The sequence below is a fragment of the Phocoena phocoena genome, chromosome 13 (assembly GCF_963924675.1).
Source record: "Phocoena phocoena chromosome 13, mPhoPho1.1, whole genome shotgun sequence".
In the NCBI taxonomy this organism is placed as follows: domain Eukaryota; kingdom Metazoa; phylum Chordata; class Mammalia; order Artiodactyla; family Phocoenidae; genus Phocoena; species Phocoena phocoena.
The window spans coordinates 14,221,348-14,247,363 of record NC_089231.1 but is presented as its reverse complement, the minus strand read 5'-3'; the positions used below and the strand labels follow the sequence as shown (position 1 = coordinate 14,247,363).

General features: G+C 40.3%; 1 protein-coding gene across 1 annotated transcript in view; it reads left to right on the top strand.

Annotated features, from left to right (window-relative positions):
* The first annotated feature begins 5,403 nt into the window (after nt 1-5,403).
* Nucleotides 5,404-26,016, top strand: part of CDH20 (cadherin 20) — a 60,801-nt gene continuing 40,188 nt past the window's right edge. Inside the window, exons 1-5 of the mRNA XM_065889972.1 lie at nt 5,404-5,649; nt 12,149-12,443; nt 12,966-13,085; nt 15,568-15,735; nt 20,227-20,414. Of these exons, the coding sequence (XP_065746044.1) occupies nt 5,404-5,649; nt 12,149-12,443; nt 12,966-13,085; nt 15,568-15,735; nt 20,227-20,414 (1,017 nt within the window). The remainder of the gene's footprint in view (nt 5,650-12,148; nt 12,444-12,965; nt 13,086-15,567; nt 15,736-20,226; nt 20,415-26,016) is intronic.

Sequence of the window (26,016 nt, the reverse complement as noted above, 5' to 3'; positions counted from 1 at the left end):
CCTTTATTCGTGACCCAAGCTAGGGAATTTATATCTAGAGGGTCAGTGTATATACAGAATACACAAAGCAGGTTTTATTATGGGACTGATCAGGTTTTCAAAGCCAGCTCTTAATTACATAAAATTCAAGCTTTCTATCATTTTTTGTTATATTCCTCTCACCCACATGTGGAAACACACACACTCACACACCTCTAGCCTTATATAAGACCATATATTGTTCCTAAAATCTTCATTTGAGCTACCCTATACCTCCTCCTCAGCCACATCAACCCCACAGTTCCATTTTTCAATGTCTTAAAACAGCACTCCCTCTCTCCTAAACTAGTTTTGTGGTGGGAAGGAGAAGGAGAGCAAAAAGAACAAGTGGTGAGAAAGGGAGGATTTCAGAGACTGATCACAGCTTGAATGAACACCATAAGAGCTGAACCTTTAGGCTCAGGGTTTCCACAGTTTTTGAGGAACTTGGAGGAGCAGGAACCCATAGAATAATAAATAATCAAAATTAGAATAAACAAGAGTGATGACTACCTTTTCTAAGAACTCTTCATGGAAATTAAGTATTCTGTTCTTCTTCTGTTTGATTTTTTTTCAAAAACAAAAAGGTAATAGCATAATTCTTCAATTCTAGACACACCATCAATTTATTAACAGCTTCTTTGAGGGATGGGAGAGGAATTATGACCATATTAAATCTACATAATGATTTTATGATATATCCCATTTCAGAAAGGTTAACTTTGGAGTTTGGGGCAGTGTCATGAGGCAGGTAAGGTGTGGAGTAGGTGAAAGGAAGTGAGAGCACAGCCCAAATCCAGGAAATCTGGTACCTGGACAACCTCTTCTGGTTCTGTTGAGAGTTGGTCACCTCCACAGATGGCTAGCTTTGGGTAGACTGGTGAGTTGATGGCCACAAAAGAGGATTGGAGCTTCTACTCACTTAATGACTATCCAGTTGAAAAGTGAGATGGAACACCTATAGTAAATGAAAAAGACTTCAGGTCAGGGAACTATCTCATCTCCCAGCACACAAAACCATACTATACACCATTTCCAAAACAGAGCCCCACTGGTAAGCTTTCGTCAGTAGCACAGACATACACATACAGATCCAGGAATGTTGAAAGTTTGTTTACAGAAGCACTGAAAATATTTTCTTCATGGGATTCCACAATGGGAATCTTGTTGTTTGTGAACTGTACATAGTCAAAAACACCATCAGCATATGAATTTTTCACTCCAATTTATACCTGGGATCACCTGTTCTCTGTGGATTCTATACTCCAATCTGAAGGATTTGACTCTGAAGTAAAATGTGTTTATTCATGTTTCTCAAGAGAGACCCTTGATTGGGAGGTGAGATAATGTTGTGGCACTGAGCTGTGTTCTGACTGAATGTTGATGCACCTCAGGTACACAGTCATATCTCACTTTAATACCTAGGATCTTCACAAAGTTTTGTCTTTCTTTTTAAGTACATTTTTGAAACTCTTTTTATAAGTAAAAGTAAAAGTGATGGCATAAGAAGTTTAGCTGCCTAAAACCACAGCACCACAGCCTCCATTTACCTCTGTAAAGGTGTGAGTCAACAACAGAAAATTAAAACACCCCACTGTTCACAGGGGGAGTCACTAGCAGAGGCGACTGACTTTCTCCTTCTGTAGAGATGTCATTTGAGCTTTACTACTCAGTAAAGCTCAAATGACATCTTCCATTGACCATGGAAAGCTCAGGAAAACTGGAATAATGAAGAAAGAAATCAGAGGGAGACCATAAAAGCCCAGTTCATTTCAAGGAGAAAGCAGTAACCGTCCCTTCCCCCTACATTTTAAATATCACAACAAATCTAAGTAAAGAAATAAACAATTCACTGAGAGCACATTTTATGTACAGCTTTAATTTCTTCCTACTGTGTTCATTACCAAGCTGTTTACTTTCTTCAGGCAGGATGGGGGTAAAAAACTTTTAAAAGACTCATTTAACACAGAAGTCAATTTCCACTAATGTAGTCTTCGTGTGGCATATGTGGTCTTCCAAAGCAGACCTATATACACATGTATACATATATTAGCCTCTTCCTTAATAAGAACAACAGCAATTAGCCTACCTTCAAACACATCATCGCTATTCTTATCCCATAGGAAAAAAAATGAATATGAGAACCATTTTATTTACAATAATTGCAGACTGGTTAGTATTTTTGACAGAACTGATTTTCCCCTCACTTGTATAAACAGCTCTAATTGTGAAAAGAATAATGTAACTATTGAATGACCCAGATTTTACTTCCTGAAAAGTTTGGCAGGGGGTATTTTCCATGCATTCTGCCATGAGAAAGCAGGAATAAAGTGCTTTCTAATCAACTGTAGCTATCATGTTATTTAACACAGAAGAGAGTTTATAGGCACGTCAGGCTTTGAAGTTTCAGGTGTGTCAGGGGGAATGTGAAAGGGGCACATGGACCACCAGAGCTTTCACAGGATCACCAAGGACTCCACAGGTCCTAGACATCCAAAAGCCACTTTTGTACGTGTCCCATGAAAGGGAAGAATGTGAGGGCTTTGCACTGGTGTACAGGAGGCCAAAGTGAGCAGGAAAGCGAGATGAAAGCTGAGGCAACTGAACGGCCTACAAAATATTCATCACAAAGATTCCATAGAATGCCTTCTTTTTTCCTGAGCTCTTCAGATCACACTTATAGGTAAAGATAGGAGGTTTGAATTGGCAAGAATGCATGTCTAGTTTGTAAGAGATGGGGGAATATAAGGGACAGTCTTAAAAGTCCTCAAAATTTCCTCAAATCTCATTCTTTCCAGAAAATTTACCCAGTGGAAACAGGAGAGGAGACATTTGCACCCCCTCCACACACACAACACACACATGCACCTGCTCACTTAGAACCCAAAAACAAGATGCCAAAAGTAGACAGAGAAAATCATCAAAAATAATGCTTAGACAAAATGTCCACATACGAAACACAGACATTAAAGGAAATACATTAGAGTATATATATTTGAGTTCTATCTTTGATAAGTATGACCCAAAAAGAGAATTTTCTCTATTCTACAGAGTTTTCGAAGAGATAGTCCTTTGATGTTTCCTCATACAAAAAAAAAAAAAAAGTTTGGTTATTACAGAATTGGGCTGGGCCAGATTTACTACCCAATAGTATTTATCATTGATGCAGAGATCTGTAAACTAATATATGTACATTAGGCTCTTTCAGAATTTTGGTCCAAAAAGTGCCCACAAGATGTTTCAGGCTCAGCTTCATCATTTTTACACATGACCCAGGTAATTGCTCCTTATGTAGCTGTTCAAATGTCCGTTGACACCTTAAGCCATTTACGGAATACTTTCACTTACGTTATCCCAACAGATCCTCACGGTCATCCCGTGAAGTACGTGGGAGAACTACCATTCACTGCCTAACAGATGAGGAACAAAAATTCATAGAAGTGAACAAGTCAGAGGTGATGAACGCAGAACCAGGAGCCAAACTGGCTAGTGACCCTTTGTCTAGTGAACTCTGGGGAAACTACAGATAGGTCTGTGTCTCACAACATATGGAACATTCCCACTGTGTTTACCAATCCCAGTATTCATTCTGGCGATACCTTTTTTTTTTTTTTTTTTTGGTAATGCCCTCTAGTCCATCTTCTAGGTCCCTAAAACAGCATAGCTAACTCTCACCAATCTTTTTCATTAATTCATCTCTGGGGTTAAGGTTCCTTTTTCCAGAATGTCTCCCCTTAGACAGGGATCAGAGACACATGAGCTGGGTGTCTGTCGATCATTCTAAAGAGAAAGGGAACAGCTAATACTTGGTGACCCCCCTTCTAGCAAACCATTGTTCTTTATTAACAAACACATCACCCCAAATAAGGCACAGGTGGCTTGCTTTTACTTGACAATCAATCTGCCTTTAGAGCTCTAACTGATAAGAGGCACAGCCTCCCATTCTGTTAAAGAAATTCTATAGCTTTTTCCTCTTTATCAGCTCTCACTGAAGTGACTTCTTATACAGAAATGAAATGGCATACTGTATGAAATGATTATATCTTTTTAATTCTTTTGTTCATTTTAATAGTATTTGAGAGGAAGCTAAAATGAGTTCTGATGATGACAGGTGGAAGGTGGTAATTGAGTTAGCAGCAATGCATTCATTTTAAACCACTTGTAGAAATGGAGCATTGCTTAGTTGCATAGGTCTGAAATCCCCAAATAAACACATTTGTTATGAGAAGATGACAGCAGTTCTCCACATTAACAGTGAAAGTATTAAGCCCACAGAAGACATTCTAGTTGTTTTGACAGAGTGGCTTGAGTGCTATGCCACCTCATTAAATCCAGCCAAAGTAAAGGAAGAAAAGGTTGATGAGGTCATAGCCCAGGAGTGAGGTCACCAGCTAATCTGACCTCATAGCAACAAAAGAAGTTTGATGAAAAAGTGTCCCTAGGGTAGAAGTCAGCATCCCTTTGCCTAAATGAGTCTTTCAGCTCAGAAAAAAAAATTGTTGGCTAGACTCTCTTAGCGTGCCCAGGGTAGCATGTGACTAATAGCACTTTAAAGTCTATTGTAAATGATATAATGATTAACTGACCTTTCAAATCCTAGAAAGGTTACATTAGCAGCCACTATCAGTGCTTCAGAGCTGAAGCAGTAGAGTGTGAAACTCGAATTCCACCATGAGCTCAGAGAATGATTAAAGTCAGAAGTGATCCATGGCTGCTTATAAATGAAGTCCAAGAGTCCCAACATTATCAATAACATGGAGCAGACAAAGTATAATTGTGGGTGGCAAAAAAAATAGTTAGATTTTGCTTTTAGTTTTCTAATGAAAGCAGTTGGGCTAATGAAAACATTAGTTATTAGCTATAAATTCTGGAAATGAATACTATTTTTAAGAATGTAGGAGACTGTCTTATAAATATTTCAAAGAGCACACTATTAATTCAAGCCAATCAATAATACAGCATAGCCCTCTAGTTACCAGTGAGAAGAAATTTATTCACTAGTTTTCTTTCTTTCTGAAATCCATATTTAAAGGTTTGGGATTGACTATGTCAACATAAGTTGTCTTCTTTTTATCAACATATTATTTATTACTCAAACATTTCTAAAGCAGTGTTATGACTCTTTAATTTGTTGAGTAGAAAAAATGAATATTTACTAACATTTCTTGAAAACTTGCTATAAGCCCACAAGAAAGAATGTGACATCATCACACTGTGTTTTCCTTAACTTGACAGGAAGTCAACGTCAAGTAGACTGACTTGAATCAGGACCTCATTTGGGAAGTATAAGTGTTCAATAAACTGCATTACTTTTTTATTTGGAAGATACTCAAGTTCAGTGCCATCATCATCCTGAACTTTACTTTCTGAAAACCTGGCAATCCCATGTGGACTTCTGGTAGAATGAGCAATGCAAAGAGCTGGCTTGGACTTGGCATGTCCTTGTACTTCTGGGGATTGATGGACCTTACAACCACTGTTCTCTCGGGCACACCAACACCGCCAGGCAAATTAGAAGCGTTCCTGTCAGACAAGCCACAGTCACACTCTCGGACAAAGAGGAGCTGGGTTTGGAACCAATTTTTTGTTCTGGAAGAATACACTGGAACTGACCCTTTGTATGTCGGCAAGGTAAGAACTGCCAAAGAGAAAGATAAATGATCAGAATATTGAATATTGACATTGAATAAGAATATGAATTGACTATGAAAGCTCGTATAGTCTAAGGCCTGAGAACAATTTTAACTAGACGTATGTTACTTGACAGCTAGTTGAAATCTAATTTTTGCTGTGTCAGATACCGATCAGAAAGGAAAGATTTCTCTCCTTGTTCTTGCCTCTGTTCTGAGTGGGCAATATTAGGAATTGGATTTTTGCAGGAAAAGCCTTGGACCCTGTAAGAACCATTCAAGTCCCCCCAGAGGCAGCAGCAGACTCAGGAATAACAGGATGGGGAAGAAATAAACTGGGAAATGCAAAGGGAGGAGTAGAGGGTTTTTTGCCTTTTTTTTTTTCAAAGCATTTCCACAGGTATTGCCTGAGGCCTAAATTTAATGGAAATAAAAAGAATAAAACATTCATTTCAGAAGATCCTAGCTTGTGCTTCAGGATAGTTTGAGACAATCAATGTCTATATTTATAAACTTTATACTCAAATTCCCTTGATTTATCTGTCGTCATTTCATTTTTAATCCGGGCTTTCTCCTGTGTTTACTTATTTTGGATGTTAATCAGAGACCACTTTGCAAAAGCAACCAAATGAGAGAAAATGGGAAACAAGGAACTAATTAGGAAATAAATAATTCATTCAAATAACAAACACTTGTTTAGCACAGAGGCTAAGAGTGTGGGTTTCAGAGTCAAACATATGTGGGTTCAAAACCCAGCTCCGCCAACTGCTTCCAGAGTGACTTTGGAGAACTACGTAATAAGAGAACCACAACTTCTCAAGAGCTGTCTACGTAAGCTCTTTCCTCAACTCCCACCCACTTCTCAACCCAGTTATCTGACTTCCGCCCTCACTGGGCACTAAAGTTGTCTTTTCAATGCTCCTAAGGACCTCCCCACCACCAGACCCAATGGTTTCATTTTATGGAACCACCCAACAGCAGCCTTGGACACTGCTGCCCAGTCCCTCCTTCTCAACTCACATTCTTCTCTCAGCTTCATGACCTTCACAATCCCATTTTTCCTCCTTCCTTCTCAGCCTCTTTGCTGGTCCTCTCCCTCTGCCTGACCCCAACCACTGGTGGTCCTGTAAGCTTTGCCCTGGGTCTCTTCCCTATCCACACTCATTCCCTGGGTGGATTCGTCATCCCTATGTTTTAACCATCCGTTAAACCGTCCCCAGCTTAAAAGCCTTTTCCATCATGAATACATCTCCCACCTATTCAGAGTCCAAAGATCTCTAGCAACTTGATATTTGTAAAACATTTCTTCCAACTAGACACACATAGCTACCGGTAAAATAGGTTTAAGAAAATGTTTTTGTATTCGGTAATTGTATTGTGTATTTGTACAGTTCAGAGCCCTCCTCCCTCCTCCCAAAGATAGAAACTGAGATGCCATCCCTGGCCTTCCCTACATTTCCCTAACACTGAGTACCCAGCACAGAACTGGACATACAAAAATGCAGAAAGACAAGAGTATCTAACAAGTTTCTGGGCTACCACAGTACCGTGTGTCAGTCATATTCTCATAAAGCAGATCACTTAACCATCATAACAAGGTTACGAGGTAAGTATAATTCACTACCTTTTGATAATTAGAGTAGGGAACAAGGCTCAGAGAGGTTACCTTCCTTGCCCAAAGTTACACAGAAGGCAACAGGAAATCTGAAACCGAAGCCATGGGCTTTTTTTTACACTGCCCTGCACACGGCCATGACTTTAGACCTAGCCCTGAAAGATACACAGAAGCATCAATGGTGTCGGTGAAACCAGGAATGTAAACAAGCCTGTTTCCTGAAGGTGGGAGCACACAGCTGTGTAGTACCCTCTAGTACTCATGATTAGTGCTCACCCTTTCCTAATCACCCCAACCCAGGACACAGGATACCTCCGCATCTCCACAGTCATCCTGTCCAACCAACACTCCAGCAAACAATGAAAGTTTTTACCCTGAATTGGGTATGTCACCTCCACATGAAGAAGATAATTATGTATTCACTTACCCAGGCACTTTTCCCCTTTACTTTCTTTTGAAAGAGAATCCAACCACCTTTCATTCCCTCTTTTCCAGGGGCATTTCAGCTTGTCACCTTGAGCTCTGGAAGATGTCTGTTTAGAGAGCTGGCCTGAGTATTTGCTTATTTCAGAAAGGAGTGTGGTAACAATTATCAGCTGTAATTGGTATGGCCTTATAAAATCCACACTGGGCTTTCGAGGGACAAGGCAGGGTCGAGTTAAAGCTAGATTATATTGACATATGCAAAGAGGGGGATGCAGAGAGCTTGTGCTTGTGCACGAACCTGTGGTCCCAAGTCATGCTGAGGTTAACAACCACATGGAAGCTGTCTAACCACAAACTGTAAGCACTTGCTGCATTCCTGAAACTATACGAGGCACCATGAAAGACAGCAAAAGGAGTGAAAGTCACCCTTGTGTTTAACATTTTTTCATGATCTTCATGTACTTCCCATTATTCACTACTCCTTTGGCTCAAGATCTTTAGACTAAAGAATTGTTAGGTTAAGTAGAATATCCACCTGCCTGTCTAGTATAAGTACACAACACGTGCTGCCAACTCCACTCCAACAGCTCCTTACCTTCCTCCAAAGAGCTGGTGCTCAGTCAGCGTTAGTTGAATTAAGTATGGATAAACATAAAACACATTTTTATTGCAGTGCCAATTTGCTGAGTGACTTAGAGAAAAGCTGTTAATACCTCTTCTTTTCAATTTTCACAACCAAATGTGTATTCTATGGCTGGTAAACCTAATATTAAATGCACAGTACTGTGCTGGTTATTAAGCTAGTGTCTCAGCTCTGTATTCACCTTTCCGTACTCCACTTCGTGATGCTGGGGCTGGAACTCTGCAAACCACAGTTTCTCCTTTTCCAACCAGCTCCCACTGGGTTCTGAGAGTAGAATGCACTAGAGGGAGAACCAGAGGCAGGAGGAGGGAGAAGAGACTTGTTCCTTTTACCTGCAGCAGTTGATTCCAGTTTCTGGATTCTTTCCACACTCCCAGCCCCAGCCTCATCACACCCGCTGAGAAATATCAGCACCACTGGATGGCGTCGCCTTCTCAGAAGTCTGAGTCTCAGTTCCGTGGGAGGTGGGCGCTGGGGGGCACCTCTTCTAAACTCCTGAAGCTCCAGCCTGACGGGGCAGCGCTCCCTTCTCAGAGGTCTCTGGCCCAGCCTCCTCCAAACGCCCAGATTCCAAGAGCCCCAACTTCTGCCCTCTGCTCCCCCAGCCAGAGGGACACTAGCTGTTTCCTGGAGTTATTATCTCTCCTATGATACCTCAATGTTCCCTTTCTGCCTTTTCAATCCTTCATATTAAATTCTCTCTGCTAAAATGACTGGTGTGGGCTCTGTTCCCTGACTAGGTCCTGAACTGATACAATTTCAGGTGACCCTTGAGCAACATGGGGGTTAGGGGCACCACCCGACCGCACCCTGGAAAATACATTTTTAACTTTAGAGTCGGCCCTCTGTCTATATCCATGCTTCCTCCATAATCACCGTTTACTCTGTATCCGTGGTTCTGCATCCAGATTCATGTGTAATACTGTTTGCAGCATATACTATTGAAAAAATCCACATATAAGTGCACCCTCGTGGTTCAAACCCATGTAGTTCAAGGGTCAACTGTATAGTCCCCAGAAACTAGTTCTGTGTAAGCAGATCCTGGCCCTTTACATAGCTGGTACTCCTCCTGTTCATAGGAGGCCCTCCTGCTTCTCTGTGGATGTCCTCCCCCCTCCCTTCCCCCCTCCTCTCCCCCTTTCTTGCCCATAAGCACACACACACAAAGAAGGTACCTGAAAGGTGCTTGCCAGCTCTTTTAAGGCAAAGGTAACGTGGCTTCACTAAAAGCTTTAACCCTACTACACCCTACACCACTCATTCAATAAAATTTTATTGAGCATTTGCTACACGTGAGGACTCACACTAAGATGAAAGCCACGTGGTTCCTGACTTCAAGGAACTCACAGTCTAGAGAGTTCCTCCAATTCTTCTCTCAATACAAACAAAAACAAAGATAACAGATCCAACGTTCAGCCCAGACTCCACTGACATCAGCCAGCCGAGGAGCTCCTGAGGAACCAGAACCTTCTCTACAGCAGCAAAAATTTCTAGCCTCCTGTTACTTATTAAGTACTCTCCATAGGCAGAGCACTTAAACTTGGCCTATGATGATCACAAGTATGCCTAACTTTCTTAAGGTTCATAGGACAAAACTTTTTAGATGACAAATAGAACCTCAAAACAATCCTGGGTATTTTCTTTAACGTCAGCTTCTATTCCTTCTTTTTCCCCTGGATAATCTGCCATGCCCTGAATTAACCTATTTCATCCTAAGTGAAAGTTCTATGCCACATGCCTTAAAACTACACGTATTTATATGTATATTTATATTTATATAGACATATATATGTAAACACACACAAATATATACTTTTTTTTTTTTTTTAATCCTTAGATCCCAGTCCTCCTCCTCCCAATTCCATTCCTCTGCCTGGGAACACAGTTCCAGATGGAATGGATTTTCATTTCTTTGTGGCTGGGTCCAAATAAAATGGCTTTCTACTCTACACAGTAAGAGCTAGGCACCTCTGCCTTTTTAACTGCATAAACACAAGATGTGGATTGCGATAAAAAAATAATAATACTGTCTATGGAATGAGGAAATGGGAGAACTTTATAAAAAATAATATTACTGTATATGGAATGAGAAAATGGGAGAACTTTATATTCTAAATAGAATTCTTTAAGTAGAAAAAAATCCACAGCTATTTTTTCGGTCAATTTTGTTCTCTTACTTCCCTTCTGTAGATAAGACACAGCTGAATTCCTCTAGGCAGCAAAATTGCTGCCTGTGTGATTTGGCCGTGAGTCAATTTGAGATTCAGCTCAAAACCAGGCACAACCTGCAAACCCATCCTTGTCTGAGGATGCTGTGAATACACTTTCAGGTGTCTTCTTGGTGTCCGTGCCATTTAATCCTCAGACTAACACTGTCCCAGCAATGCTTCAGGCAGCCTTCTCCAGCTTCTACCATTGGGCTATGCATAACAAAAAGGCCAACAGGTTGTTTTTTTGCCGTCTCTGCTACACTCCTGAAGGTTTGAAGGGAGTACAGAAGAGCTGGGCATGTTAATACCCTTCTCTCTATGCACGTATATCATCATGGTAATTGGCCCCATTTATAGCTTTCCTATTATGGGAAAGACACTGTACTAGGTGCTTTACATACATTAATCTCTAATGAGCCCAACAAACCTTCACAGTAAGAATTAACATTGTCCTCTACATTTTTAATATGAGGAACTTGAGAGTTATAAGTGTTAAATAATTTGTCAAGGGCACTCAATTTATAACTGATACAGACAGTGTTCAGGCCAGATATACTTGCCTCTCTGGCCTAACCCTAACGCTGGCTGTCTGTTTTATAAACTATATCTCATGGACTTCATCACTGAGCTATGCAAAGTGCTAACTACCCCAGCAACAGCAGAGCTGGTGGTAGCTAAGTGTAACTAATTTTCTGTTGCCCCCTTAGAGAAGGACTATTATAAGATAGCACAGAATTCCAGGGTTCTTGCCATCTATATACATTGTCTATAATTAGGGGTGCAGGAGTTTATTTCTAGGCTTAATATGAAAACAGTGCCCCTGGACTCATTTCGAGAGTCGTTACAAAGTAATTTGGGAGGAAATATAGCTGGATGGACAGATAAAAGCATGTCCCTAACAGAACCTTCCACGTATAGATTTGAGTGATTCAGTTATGAGGCCAAGAACTGGTCCCACCAAAAGGACAGATACACTGATACAAAGAATAATAACCAGCAGTAAAATTCCATTTTGATGCCTGAAACATAAACAAGCATAGTCCCACTGAGTGAAACTACGGAATTCAGAGAATTTCAAGAGCCCCTGGAAGTCATTTTGTATTTCCAGTATGGTGGCCACTGGTCTATTTATTAGCTATTTCATCAGCTTCTCAGCCAACTCGAATTGTCATAAAGTTTCTGAAATTCCAAAACTTAATTTATATCAACACTTGTACAATTTTTAAATGTTTAGCTTGTCCTTTTCTTAAAAAAAAAAATTAAACAGAAAGGCTGGACTCCTTCTTATTAGACTTGCTCCTATTGTACACGTTGGGACCTACACTTTCCAGAACTCCTGTTTTCTATACTTCTCAGGGAAAGGAACTTCAAAAACAGTACTAAGTTAAGGATACTGAACGGAATGTGGAGAAACTTTACTTATTCATCAACTTATATTTGCTCTTTGATATAATCATGTTCAATGCGTATTAGTTCTCTGTAGACATTTTAAACATCTGAGTGAAAAAAAGTCTTTCTGTTTGAAAGGAAATCATAAATTTAGACCATATTGAAAAATCTATTTATTTCTGACACCTGTTCATATGTCGGTGCTTTTTTTCCTCAGCTTCATTCAGACATGGACCGGGGGGATGGATCCATCAAATACATCCTCTCTGGAGAAGGTGCAGGTGTCGTGTTTACCATCGACGACACCACTGGAGACATCCATGCCATTCAGAGGCTTGACCGAGAGGAAAGGGCCCAGTACACTTTAAGGGCTCAAGCCCTGGACAGGCGGACGGGCAGGCCAATGGAGCCAGAGTCAGAGTTCATCATTAAAATCCAAGACATCAATGACAATGAGCCCAAGTTCCTGGATGGACCTTATGTCGCCACTGTACCAGAAATGTCACCAGTGGGTAAGGTGGAGATTCACTGATTCTCACAAACAGCGGTTCCACTATAGAAGATCCTCCTGTCTAAACGTGGAGAAGGACAGAACGTGCACAACAGTTCACAAATCATAAAACTCTACCAAGCTACTTAGACAATGAAGACAGCCATAGTATAAAATAGTAGTAATACTAAGCTTAGTATTGTTATTCAGTTCCAGTTCTTAAAAAGCAAAACAAAATATAGATGAGAGATAGATAATATTTGATTCATAAGGGAGAAGCATTTTGGTACTATCAAAAAGAAGAATGAAGGGCCCAAAGACTGTGTTGTCCTTACGAGTTACTAAGAATTTAAAACACAAGTAACTCCCATCCCCACTGAAGAGGTACTTCTGTACTAAGCAGTTATGGAAACTTGACCTAGAAAGAGGCCCTCCCAAGGAAGCAGACATAACATTTGCAAATGCTTTAAAACTGCCCATTCAGGATTGCATTCAGCCTTTAGCAATTCAACTTGAATAGGTTTCCACCATCTCTCTCCCTCAGGAACTTCTGTTATCCAGGTGACAGCCACAGATGCTGATGACCCAACCTATGGCAACAGTGCCCGGGTAATGTACAGCATCCTCCAGGGCCAGCCATATTTTTCTGTGGACTCCAAAACAGGTATGTGATGTAATACTTGAGTCAGAGGTGTTGATTTTATTCTCTAATGATTTGTAACTGCTATTTATGACAGACCCAACTCTCCTTTTCAAGAACTCTCCAGGGAATGTATTAACTAGAGAGGATTGTTACAAGCTTTGGGATTAAGAGACCAAACTAGCACTGCCCTGGTGGGTAAGAGCAGCACAATGCATAGACAGTGGATAAAGTCTGATTGGAGAGGCCCAAAGAACTGCCTACACAAAAGTATGCCTCCTCACTAACCTGCAAAAATACTATGGTTGTATTTATTCCCAGGGAGTAAGGTCTTTTATAACGCCAAGAAGATCCAAGAGGATTGGCATATTAACCTGGGCTCACTACAGAACTAGAATAATTGATTTTGAAACTAGGAAGAACCTTAGGGGAACAATCCAGTCCATCACTCTTCACTTAAAGGATAAGGAAATTGGGAACGGAGACCTAACAAAGTACTTCTGGTTGTAGAGATGTCCCCTGACATGTGGTCTGACGTTCTTCCCACTGAGCCACCCCGTACTAAGCAGAGAGCAAGGCCAGAATGAGTGGATGAATGTGATGAGGGCGGAGAGAGCACAGAGCATGGAATGTGGCCCCCCAAAAAGGAGGTGCTAAGTGGGACACTCTAACAGGGAGGACAGCATAGAGAACTGGGTGGGTAAGGAGGTAAGGAGCAATGTGCTACAAAAGAACAGGTCAACAATCAACAAATCAATTTGGCTTTGGGATTTTTGTTTTGTTTTGTTTTCAGTTTTACCCAAGAGCTTTGACTACAGAATTTATGTTTTATCTATGAAGGACTCCCTTTAATACTTTCAAGTTGGGCAGAGCAATTATTATGATTATTATCTTGCACTTGTGCCAGACTTTCTCTCTTTTAAAATACATTCATAAATATTACCATATTTGAGCCTCCCAATAATCTTGCGAACTAGTGAATTATATGGAAGTGTTGTTACTCCCATTTCACATACAGGAAAATTGAGGACGGAAGAGTAATTAACACAAAACTTGAGTAAAGAAACTTACAGCCACAGAGGTAAAGTCAATGACAAACACTCAAAGTCATCCCTTTACAGGAAATAGAAAAAACACATTTCTATTAGCAACCTGATGTAATTTTTTTCCAGAAGTCCTCAGGGGAACCAGGCATTTGGAAAACTGTATCATAAAAGTAGAAAGTGAGGGAGTATACATTAGTAGGAGGAAAGAAAAAAGGTTGCTGTTAGGGACTTCCATAAAACAGTAACTTTAACCATTCTACAGATGGAGGGAGGGAGAGTGAGGGGGTGCCCACAGGGAGGAAAAATACAGACAGGAAGTCGGTAATGTGTCCTTTACATCCCAAGAGGAAACTTACATTATTTTGACAGCTCCCAGGGAGCATCTATAGTGTTAAGGTCAAAAATACATGAAAAGATCGTTATTGCCATGCCCATAGGCCATTTAAAAAAAGAAAATGCTAAATATTTCACTTTAGAATGTTGTTATTATAATGCAATATATATACATTATAGGAGTAAAATGGGGACAGGTTTGTGGTTCCCAGTTCCTTCCCTTGGCATGCAAAAGGTCTGCTTAGCCAAGGGTCATGTTGTAAACTTGAAGTAAACAAGCCTTTAATCTTTGCCTAGAGAGCACAGAAGTCAACTTTTCTAAGTTGAAGTGTTCAAAGGAATATAAAACATTACCACACATCCTTGGCAGGATCAAAACAACGCATTTCACAGGATTTTGACTTAGACCCCTCTTCCTAACTGAAACCATATCATCATACGGCAGTGCTCCTACCTACGGTCTGGGGGAGATCATCCTGTATGTCTGTTAAAAATAAACAACTCACATAGCATCTTTCATGTCTTAGCTCACGGAATGCACTGAAGCACAGAGGTAAGCAGAACCTAACAAAACAGAATGAACATATAACAAAAGGAAAGGCAAATCTGAATTCCAACCCTGCTTACAATTACTGTGGAGGCAGGAGAAAGCAGACTAGGAACGAGTTGCCTAAAGAAGAGTCATTCACACTACAAGGGCTCTAGGGGCTGAAAGAAAAAGCTAAAGGAGAATAATCTAAAATCACAGATTTGCAGGCATATGAGGCTTTATTTTCCGGACCCGAAGCCCGTTTTGTCTGGTGAGACAGAGCAGACTGAAACTGTCTCAGACTGCCAGTCCCCCAGCCTGTTAGAGAAGCACTGCTGCCACCTCCTGTTCTTTCTCAGTAATGTTGCCAAAGGAAATGGGCCCACGAAGCTCTGCCGGCTAGAATAGTTATTTATTCACCCTTTGTTTAAGCACAGCATTTTTTTGACGCTGGGATTCTGACCTCAAGTTTAATAAAAGATGTGACTTGCATCTCAACTCTAGCCATTAACAATGCACAAGGAGAAGCCTAGAACCCAATCTTTAAAATGGAACTTGTGGTTTTGTTTTTAAAAACAAAGTCATTTCTATCCTGCAGGTGTAATTAGGACAGCACTCATGAACATGGACCGAGAAGCCAAAGAATACTATGAAGTGATTATCCAAGCCAAGGACATGGGAGGGCAGCTTGGCGGATTAGCTGGGACCACAACGGTCAACATCACCCTCTCAGATGTCAATGATAACCCACCCCGCTTTCCCCAGAGTAAGTACCTAACCAGTGAGAGTATAGGTCTCAAGCCAGAGGGATGCAGCTGTGACAGAGGTGAAAGAGAAAGGCCTGTCTGAGTCCCTCTTTGAGTTCAATTTTTCATGGATTCCTTTCTGACATTTATCATGCAATTCTCACATAATTATTTCCCGCCCAGATACTAACTTCCCATAGCACTAAACCAGTGTTTAAACTCTTTTTTTCTTGATTGCCATGCCCTGACCACTCCCCACAAAATTAAATATTAAGCAGTAAGACTTTGTTGGGTAGGGTTGAACTTTAGAGAGCCACAAACCATTGTAATATATAATAAGTATCTAAGATTTTTTCACCTCTCCCCAACAAGAATCGATTTTTGCCCCCTAGGGGGCAATATTGCCCTTGTAGAGAATGCATGCAGGGAAAGTAAGCCACAGCTGGAGGTGAACATAGTGACCCATCTGACCACCTTCACCAATCAATTCACAAGCAGGTACCAAGCACTTGCTTTGTAAGGGCCCCGGGCATGAGGGGCACAAGATGACTGAAACCCAGTCTCTGCCCCTGTGAAGCTTAAAGTCCACTTGGGGAGTACATGCTCAATATTCATCAAAAGTTAACCAGGAAGCAGCATTTGCTGTGCCACTTGGTTAGTGTAGAATGAAGCCTTCACAAGAAACCAAGATGAGTAAAGGCTTAATAAAAGGATGAGAGCTCAGCAGGGGATTGAAGAATATAAAGGATTCAAATAGGAAGAAAAGAAAACATTCCAGAAGGGGGAAGCTATTCATTCAAAAAATATTTGCTTTGGGCAACATTCTAGATATGGGATATAAAGACCTAGAAATAAAGCTGCAAATGTAATTTTATGTTCAAAGATCCCTAAAATGAAGACCTGCTCTTCAGTGTTTCAAATTTGTTGTATTTCTAACGGAAGTCAACTGCAAAGTTTTTGAGCAAGTGAGAGACCTAAAGGCAGGCTAATTTGATAGCCGTGTACAGCAATGGTTGCTAGGGGTGGAGACTAGAAGCAGGAGAGTCTGTTAGGAGGCTTTTAGAGTGGTCCAGATTTGAACTGATAAGGATGTAAGGAAACAGCAGAAGGGGTGGAATGGGGCAAATAAGAAAACTTGGATTTCTGTCTCTTGATTTCTTGGCTAAGGGAAGATGGAATCAAAGATGACAGTGATGTTCTAAGTCTGGGTGACAGGGAGAAGAATTGTACTACTGATAGAAATAGAGGATACATAATGGAACTAGTGGCAGGGAAGGAGGAAGACAAATTCCAATTTGAATATGAAGTGACAGCAGGACAATCAGATTGAAGGTCCTTAAGGAAGGTGGAATATAGAGCTATGACTGTGGAATGGAGCCCAGGAACAGAGATGTGAATTTGAGAAGGAGATGCCTAAAAGGGAGCAGTTGGAGAAGTGAGAGCAGCAGACACAACTCCAGGTGAAAGACTTAACCAGGGGGAATCAGGTTAAACAACAACAACTAAACTAAAAACCAGACCATCAGCTGAATAGCTACATTTTGAGTCAGTCAAACCAAGTAAGCCATCTATTTTATCTATGTAAACAGAGGAAGAGAACTCAAATATTTACATACAACTGGTATCCATAAAGTCCCCATGAGATTTCATGAAACTAAAAGACAGTATATTAAATATTTCACAAGTGGTACAAATAAGCAGGTTACTAAGTTGATTGGTTCTACAATTCAGAATAGTAGTGCATCATGAAAACAGTTTATGAAATGCCATATGGATTGGCTTCTTAATTGCTTTGCTGACCCTGTGGGTTCTATCTTTATTACTTCATGAATGGCTCACACTGTGCACACTGTAGACTACAGATTCTTGAACATCCTTGATCCTATTTGGCTTTGTAATTTGACACTAGACAGTATCTCTGAGGCATAAAGGGAAGAACGAAGTTATTACACAGCTCACAGTATGTAGATCTGGACATATTGCAGGTAAGTTGTATTGTTACCTACCAGGGCTCTTGGCCTCCTTAATCAATAGAAATTGATCAGAGGCCAGGCAAGAAATTCACGCAAGGCTTTACTGGGGACCCCGCTGCAGCAGCGACGAGTGAGCACAACCGTTTCCCTTGCTTGCTCCCTGCGCAGGGGCGAGCTCACTCCTTATATGGGTTGAGGGTAGGGGTGTGTCCAGGGGTCGGGACAGAGGGGTGGCTGGGGAGGTCTGCCCACCACTTAGGTGGTGTTGTGTGCAGGGGGCAGGCACAGTACCCTGCTTTTGCTCTGGGCCCTTCAAAAGTGGCAGTGGGTTTTTTGGTCTCTTTGTATCTTTTGTCCAGCATTTGCCCCAACTGTGCACGCACCCAGTTATTTTTAGTCTCATATAGCTTCTCTGTCTTTTGTTGCTGGAGGAGAGGTGTGTCCAGGTGCAAGCACTGCAGCCCTGCAGCAAAGGGGCCCAGGTACTAGCCTGTCTCAATATCACCCCAAACACGGCAGCTTCACAGAAGCATAACACAACACAGTGATAACTGGGGGTTTTAGTCCTGCCCCACGAGGCAACATCTTAACACCATTCTAAAGCACACATTTTGAGTTGTCATTTTTTTTAAATAATGAAGAACCTAGAATAAAGTGGAAACACAGACTATGTTGCACAGAAGACAAAATGGAAATGTATAAAAGTAATCTCTGTGTCTCTAAACATTGTTCACACATTATCTCTGCTTCCTCTAAAATAGTCATTATTGGGCTTCCCTGGTGGCACAGTGGTTGAGAGTCTGCCTGCCGATGCAGGGTACATGGGTTCGGGCCCCGGTCTGGGAAGATCCCACATGCCGTGGAGCGGCTGGGCCCGTGAGCCATGGCCGCTGAGCCTGCTCGTCCGGAGCCTGTGCTCCGCGATGGGAGAGGCCACAACAGTGAGAGGCCCGCATACCGCAAAAAAAAAAAAAAAGTAAAATAGTCATTATTTTTGGACTTATAAAAAATTTTCTTTATCTCACCATTAATTATTTCTCTTATTTGCTAAAACTAAGTTTAAATGATCTCATTATTCCATAACCTACCGTGGATAAACTCTTAGGCATTATTAATCTTCTGATTCTTCATTCTAGGAATCCCACTTTCCTTCTTTTTCACAAATATTATCATAACTGATTAGGTGTCAACACAATGACACACCTACTATTTTATACTGAACAAGCTCAGTCACCTTTAATTGAACAAAATATAAGGGAATGTCAAAACCTCAGACTATTTATTTCTAATATAATGCATTATGTGTAGAAATTATATGTTTGTTTCAGCACAGAACATACAGCTTTCCTGGAGAAAATTATTTGTTTTTCCCAAACGTGTTCTGCAATAGAAAAGTCTAATCCATCAACAACTTTGGAAGTGAATGTAAAGAGATCATGAAATCCAAGTGCCTCCAGTTTAGTACAGACATTAGCAATTTCCTGGCTCACACTGGCAAAGAACAGTCATCATTTCTCCTCCTGTGCAGGGGAGGGTGCTGTGAGCTGGCTGGGTGCTGTCAGCCTCCCCAAATCTTTGTGAGACTCAAGCCGTCACATCCCAGACTTCCCAGGTTCACATCCCCACAGATTGCAATGCATATTAGAATCAGAGAGGCCATGTACATATTGAAAATGTGATTGTTTGATTTAATATTTAGTCATTCACATTATGACTGACAAAATAATGAAGAATGTCAAAAAGTTTAGCCCCAGAGAAGGTAAGTTAATGAAAATACTACTTCATGGAGACAAAAATGAACTGAATTAGTGAATTCAGGATATCAAGTTGAAAAGGAGAACATTACTGGCTCTGAGTTTCTTACATATGTGAGAACTCTGGGGCATTCTATTCTGGGAAAGAGAACAAGAAGCATCAGAGATCTGTCCATGAAGAAGCTGCCAATGGGCAGTCCCAGGTGCATGGACAGACTGAAGCTGGTGGAGTTTGTTCTCCATGGCTGGTCCTCCTTTGTAGATCACTGGTCTCCATTAAATTTGGGCAGGTGGTCATAGAGACAGGCATTCAGCATGATGGCCAGGCTACAAAGGAAAATGTGGGCATTTGAGACGTGAACAGAGTAAATACATACTTTGTGACCACAATGTTTTTTCTATTTTTCTCAGAAGTTATTAACATTTGGGGAAATGGTTCATTAGGAAGAAAAGATTGGAAAGCAAGGTATTGATACTTCCTACCACTCTGAAGGTAGATTCACTGAGATGAGAAATATTTTTGCTTTTGTCCTGTCCTACTCCTAGGATTATGATCAAGGTATTCTGGCACCTACTTATCAAACATCCAGTACAGGCTATGACCCAATAACATTTACTCAGACTCTCTGGATCTCAGTTTTTTCACCTGTAAAACTCAAGTTTTAACTTTTGGACCATGAAAAAGATGTTTTGCACAGCATGGTGGACATGATGTGATACTGAAGAGGCTTTTTTTTGGTAGTAACAGATTACAAAATATGCATGTTCTAACTCTTCTTCACAGAACATTATCAGATGAGTGTGTTGGAATCAGCTCCGGTTAGCTCTACTGTGGGAAGGGTGTTTGCCAAGGACTTGGATGAAGGAATTAATGCAGAGATGAAGTACACTATTGTGGATGGAGATGGTGCAGATGCATTCGACATTAACACAGATCCCCATTTCCAAGTCGGCATCATAACTGTGAAGAAGGTAATCCAACTCCTTTTTCCAAATCATTTCAATGGAGGCTTTGAATGTGTATGAAATATTAGTAAGGACTGTTATATTATTGATATGTATTGCTTCAAATCCTCTGATATACTTTCCTATCATTAAGAAAAAAGCCTCTTACTCCTTTTGTTTACATGTAAACACTGGCTGTGTCATCATTTTACAGAAAGGGTACCAAGTCATGATAAAAATGTATTATAAATATGTCACTTCTCCTAGCTAACTACTTAGCCACTTTAAAAAACTGCTGTAGCTTAATTCCCTAATGATGTTAATGACTTAACCAATATCTGCATTTGAATAACCTCATTTTTACCACAGTATACCATAAACAACAATAAAGCAAGCTATACTATTATTATTAATCAATAAATAACACGCAGGGATTTTTAAATTGTTACTTAAAGACCTAAAGATGCTAATCAGACTTGGAAAGGCTTTATCAAACACACCTGCTGAGTGATGTTACCACTTGGAACTCCTTCATAGTAAGGAGTTATAATAAGTTAATAAGTTTTCATAGTAAGTTAATAAGTTTTCTGAATGTAAGCTATCGATTCTGTGGCATAAAGCACACATGGACATACTCAGCTGAAAGATAAAACCTAAAAATAATTGAAGTTTTAACATCCTAATAAATATATCTGATAAAATACATTAATTTTAAAAAGTATTGATTTCATCTTCCTTCTCCTCTATTTCAAATACAACTTAAAACCCAAGATATCTTAAACTATTTCTTCAACAAAGATTTGTTGAGTGCCTACCTATGTGCCAGGCATTGTTCTAGGCATTTAATGTAGAGTAAGTAAAACAACTGAAAACCTCTTCCCTCTTGAAGTTTACATTCTAGTAAGGGGAAGAAGACAATCAAAAATAGCAAGTAGGGCTTCCCTGGTGGCGCAGTGGTTGAGAGTCCGCCTGCCGATGCAGGGGACACGGGTTCGTGCCCCGGTTCGGGAAGATCCCACATGCCGCGGAGCAGCTAGGCCCGTGAGCCATGGCCGCTGAGCCTGCGCGTCCGGAGCCTGTGCTCCACAACGGGAGAAGCCACAACAGTGACAGGCTCGCGTATCGCAGAAAAAAAAAAAAAAAAAGCAAGTAAGTCAATAAAGTTGTATATTAGAAAGTGATAAGTGCTATGTGGGAGGGGGTGTAAAATAGAACAAAGCAAGATCAGAAGAGCCAACATGACTTCAAATTTCATTGCATGCTTGTGACTGGCCTCACACAGAAGTCACATTTATGCAAAGACTTGAAGTGGGCAGAGTCAGCACAGAGTTGGGCAGGCTGACAATGCACAACCCTCGGAGGAGCCCTATCAATTACTTTCAGTGAGAACCATAAATGGCAGCCCTGTAAACAAGGGAATGGACTGGAAATACTGAGGAAAGTGTTCCAGACAAAGGAACAGCCAGTGCAACGACCCTGAGGTGGGACTCTGCCTGGCTTGTTTCAAGAACAGCAAGGGGGTTTATAAGGCTGGAGAGGGAGACCAGAAGGAGATGAGGTCAGAAAAGTAACAAGGGAGACAGATTGTGTTAGGACCTTGTAGGCAGATTATGGACTTTGGGTTTTAATCTGACTAAAGTGGAGAACTGAAGGATTTTAACAGATGTGTGACATCACTGGACTTTTATTATGAAATAATTACTGTGTAAGCTGTGTTGAGAAAAGGCCATAAGGGGGCAAGAATGGAAACAAGGAGACCAGCTGAGAGGCTATTGCAATAATCAGGGTAAGAGATGATGATGGCTTGGTCTACGGTATTGGGAATGGATGTGGTGAGAACTGGTCAGAATCTGAATATATTTTGAAAGTAGAACCAACAGGATTTCCTAACAGATTGGATGAAGATATAAAAGAAAAAGAGGAGTCGGTTGAGCAACAAAAAGAATAGAGATGGCACTAAGTGATATGGGGAAATACTGGCATTCAGTTCTGAGCATGTTACGTTTGCAATGTCTATCAGACACCCAAGTGGAGATGTATAGTAGTTGTTGGTTATAGGAGTCTGGAATTTGGAGAAGAGTTCTGGACTGAAAATTTGAGAGTCATAAATGGTACTTAAAGCAAATAAAAAATAATAATATTCCAAGGGATCCAGCACAGATGGAGAAGAGGGCAGTGAAATAAATCCTGTGGCAGCCCAACATGACGAGGTCAGGGAGAGCAAAAACAAGCAAGGAGACTGAGGAGGAGAGCCCAGGGAGGCAGAAGGAAGATCAGGAGAGTGTGGTGTCCTGGAAGGTGTAAAGAAACTGTTTCCAAGAGAAGAGAGTGACAGCTGTAAGTGCTGCTGTGATAAGTGCTGCTAAAGGTCATATTAAAACACTGAAAATTGGGGCTTCCCTGGTGGCGCAGTGGTTGAGAGTCCGCCTGCCGATGCAGGGGACACGGGTTCGTGCCCCGGTCTGGGAGGATCCCACATGCCGTGGAGCGGCTGGCTGCGTGAGCCACGGCCGCTGAGCCTGCGCGTCCGGAGCCTGTGCTCCGCAACGGGAGAGGCCACAACAGTGAGAGGCCCGCGTAACGCAAAAAAAAAAAAAAAAAAAAAACACTGAAAATTAATCACAGATTTTAAGAACAGGGAGGTCATTGATGACCTTGACAAAAGCAACAAAGTCATAACTTAGAATGTGGCACAAGTTAATGTGTCAATAATAACTTTATTCTATGCTGTTCCATAGAGCTGAATTAACACTGCTTTAGAAAGGAGGAAGGGAAGAGTTCACGTTTGTCCTTATTTATTTAAGGTGCAATCACGTACAGCAAAAGAACAGATATATCCAGCATTCCTCCAACCAGAAATCTTTATAACCAGCACACAATGACCTCAAAACAGTGCAAAATGCTGACATTGGCTTTGGAACCATCATATAAATCTGGATGTAATTTAAATATTGCAGTTTATTTTACTCATATTCTTTGAGAACTAATAATACTTTATAAAAGGTGACTAGAATAATAATACCAAGTTGTTGTATGACATAAGATTAAGAACACTCCCCTATTACGTGGCATGCCTCAAGCTAAAAATTAATAATACATTGTCTACCATGACTGGTAACTATAAACGAGGTAAAAGCTCAGAGTTTGGGATAATTATTATCTCTTTAATGCAAAAATTATCTTTAAAGAATTAAGTAATCAGAAGAAGAGCTTTTGAGGTTCTCAATATATTTTAAATTTTATTTTATATCTTAAATAGTATATAATTCTAAATAATAAAATAATATTAATTTATGTCAAATTATTAGAATATATCTTAGACCTTACTATAAGCCATTAATTTAAAAAATATTAACTATTATAATTTTGTATATGATGAGATTGGTTAGGGTGGTATGGCCATAGACTGTATCTGAAAGGAACCTCAAAATGTCGTTTCTCCAGCTCCCTTACCAGGAAAAAAGATTAAGCCTCGTAAGACAGAACACTGTCTTTCACTGTCATTGCTAAAACTATATCCATGTTTAATCAAAACATGTATCAACTTTGCCAAGGTCATTTGGATTTCTCTTCTGAACCTATGAGGTGCCAGAAAATGGAATTAAAAGAGAGGTCAATAAGTTGAGTAGATGGACAAGTCAAATACAATAAATACTTTAGAGGCTATTGACTGCTCAGTCTATACCTTTGGAACAACATTCACTCAGATGCTTGATCCACACCCATCCTCCTACTTTGTCATTAATAATGTCATGTAAAATTGATAGAAATGTTCTGCTTTTGATTTATTTCCCTTAGGCCTATTATTTGTCTAAAAAAGCACACACTTTTTCAAAAAGAGAAATCAAGTTGAATTGATAGAATTAGGTCTTCATAAAACCACACTGATTACTACCCAGTACTTTGGGTCTTTTTTGGCTTTTAAGTAATCAATCAACTGATTTTCAGTCTCTTAATTTAAGTGCTTTTCAAAGATAACTTGAAACATACAATTTTCAGAATGTTCTTTATTCTATATGAGCATGATCTTACGTCTTCAGCATGTCTTCCATCTTCCAGCATACCATAAACAATTGTTTCAAGTCCACTCTCCCCTTAGGCAGGCCACAAAGCAGAAAACTTTTGAATTTCATCAAACCTAAGGTGCCATGAATTCTCATCACTGTTTTATTTTTAATTTTTTTAACATCTTTATTGGAGTATAATTGCTTTGCAATGGTGTATTAGTTTCTGCTATATAACAAAGTGAATAGGCTATATGTATACATATATCCCCATATACCCTCCCTCTTGCGTCTCCCTCCCAATCTCCCTATCCCACCCCTCTAGGTGGTCACAATGCACCCAGCTGATCTCCCTGTGCTATGCGGCTGCTTCCCACTAGCTATCTATTTTACATTTGGTAGTGTATGTATGTCCATGCCCCTCTCTCACTTCGTCCCAACTTACCCTTCCCCCTCCCAATGTCCCCAAGTCCATTCTCCACGTCTGCATCTTCATTCCTCTCTTGCCCCTAGGTTCTTCAGAACCACTTGGGTTTTTTTGTAGATTCCATGTGTACCTGTTAGCATATGGTATTTGTTTTTCTCTTTCTGACTTTCTTCACTCTGTGTGAAAGACTCTAGGTCCAGCCACCTCACTACAAATAACTCAATTTCATTTCTTTTTTATGGCAAAGTAATAGTCCATTGTATATACATGCCACATCTTCTTTATCCATTCATCTGTCGATGGACACTTAGGTTGCTTCCATCTCCTGGTTATTGTAAATAGTGCTGCAATGAACACTGTGGTACATGGCTCTTTTTGAATTGTGCTTTTCTCCAGGTATATTCCCAGTAGTAAGATTGCTGGGTCGTATGGTAGTTCTATTTTTAGTTTTTTAAGGAAGCACCATACTGTTCTCCATAGTGGCTGTATCCATTTACATTCCCACCAACAGTGCAAGAGGGTTCCCATTTCTCCACACCCTCTCCAGGATTTATTGTTTGTAGATTTTTTGATGATGGCCATTCTGACTGGTATGAGGTGATACCTCACTGTAGTTTTGATTTGCATTTCTCTAATGATTAGTCATGTTGAGCATCCTTTCATGTGTTTGCTGGAAATCTGTTTATCTTCTTTGAACAAATGTCTATTTAGGTCTTCTGCTCATTTTTGGATTGGGTTGTTTTCTTTGATATTGAGCTGCATGAGCTGCTTGTATATTTTGGAGATTAATCCTTTGTCAGTTGCTTCATTTGCAAATATTTTCTCCCATTCTAAGGGTTCTCTTTTTGTCTTGTTTATGCTTTCCTTTGCTTTTAAGTTTAAGCTTTTAAGTTTCATTAGGTCCTATTTATTTTTACTTATATTTTTACTTTTATTTCCATTTCTCTAGGAGGTGGGTCAAAAAGGATCTTGCTGTAATCTATGTCATGGAGTGTTCTGCCTATGTTTTCCTCTAAGAGTTTTATAGTGTCTGGCCTTACATACAGGTCTTTAATCCACTTTGAGTTTAGTTTTGTGTATGGTGTTACGGAGTGTTCTAATTTCATTCTTTTACATGTAGCTGTCCTGTTTTCCCAGCACCACTTATTGAAGAGGCTGTCTTTTCTCCATTGTATATTCTTGCCTCCTTTATCAAAGG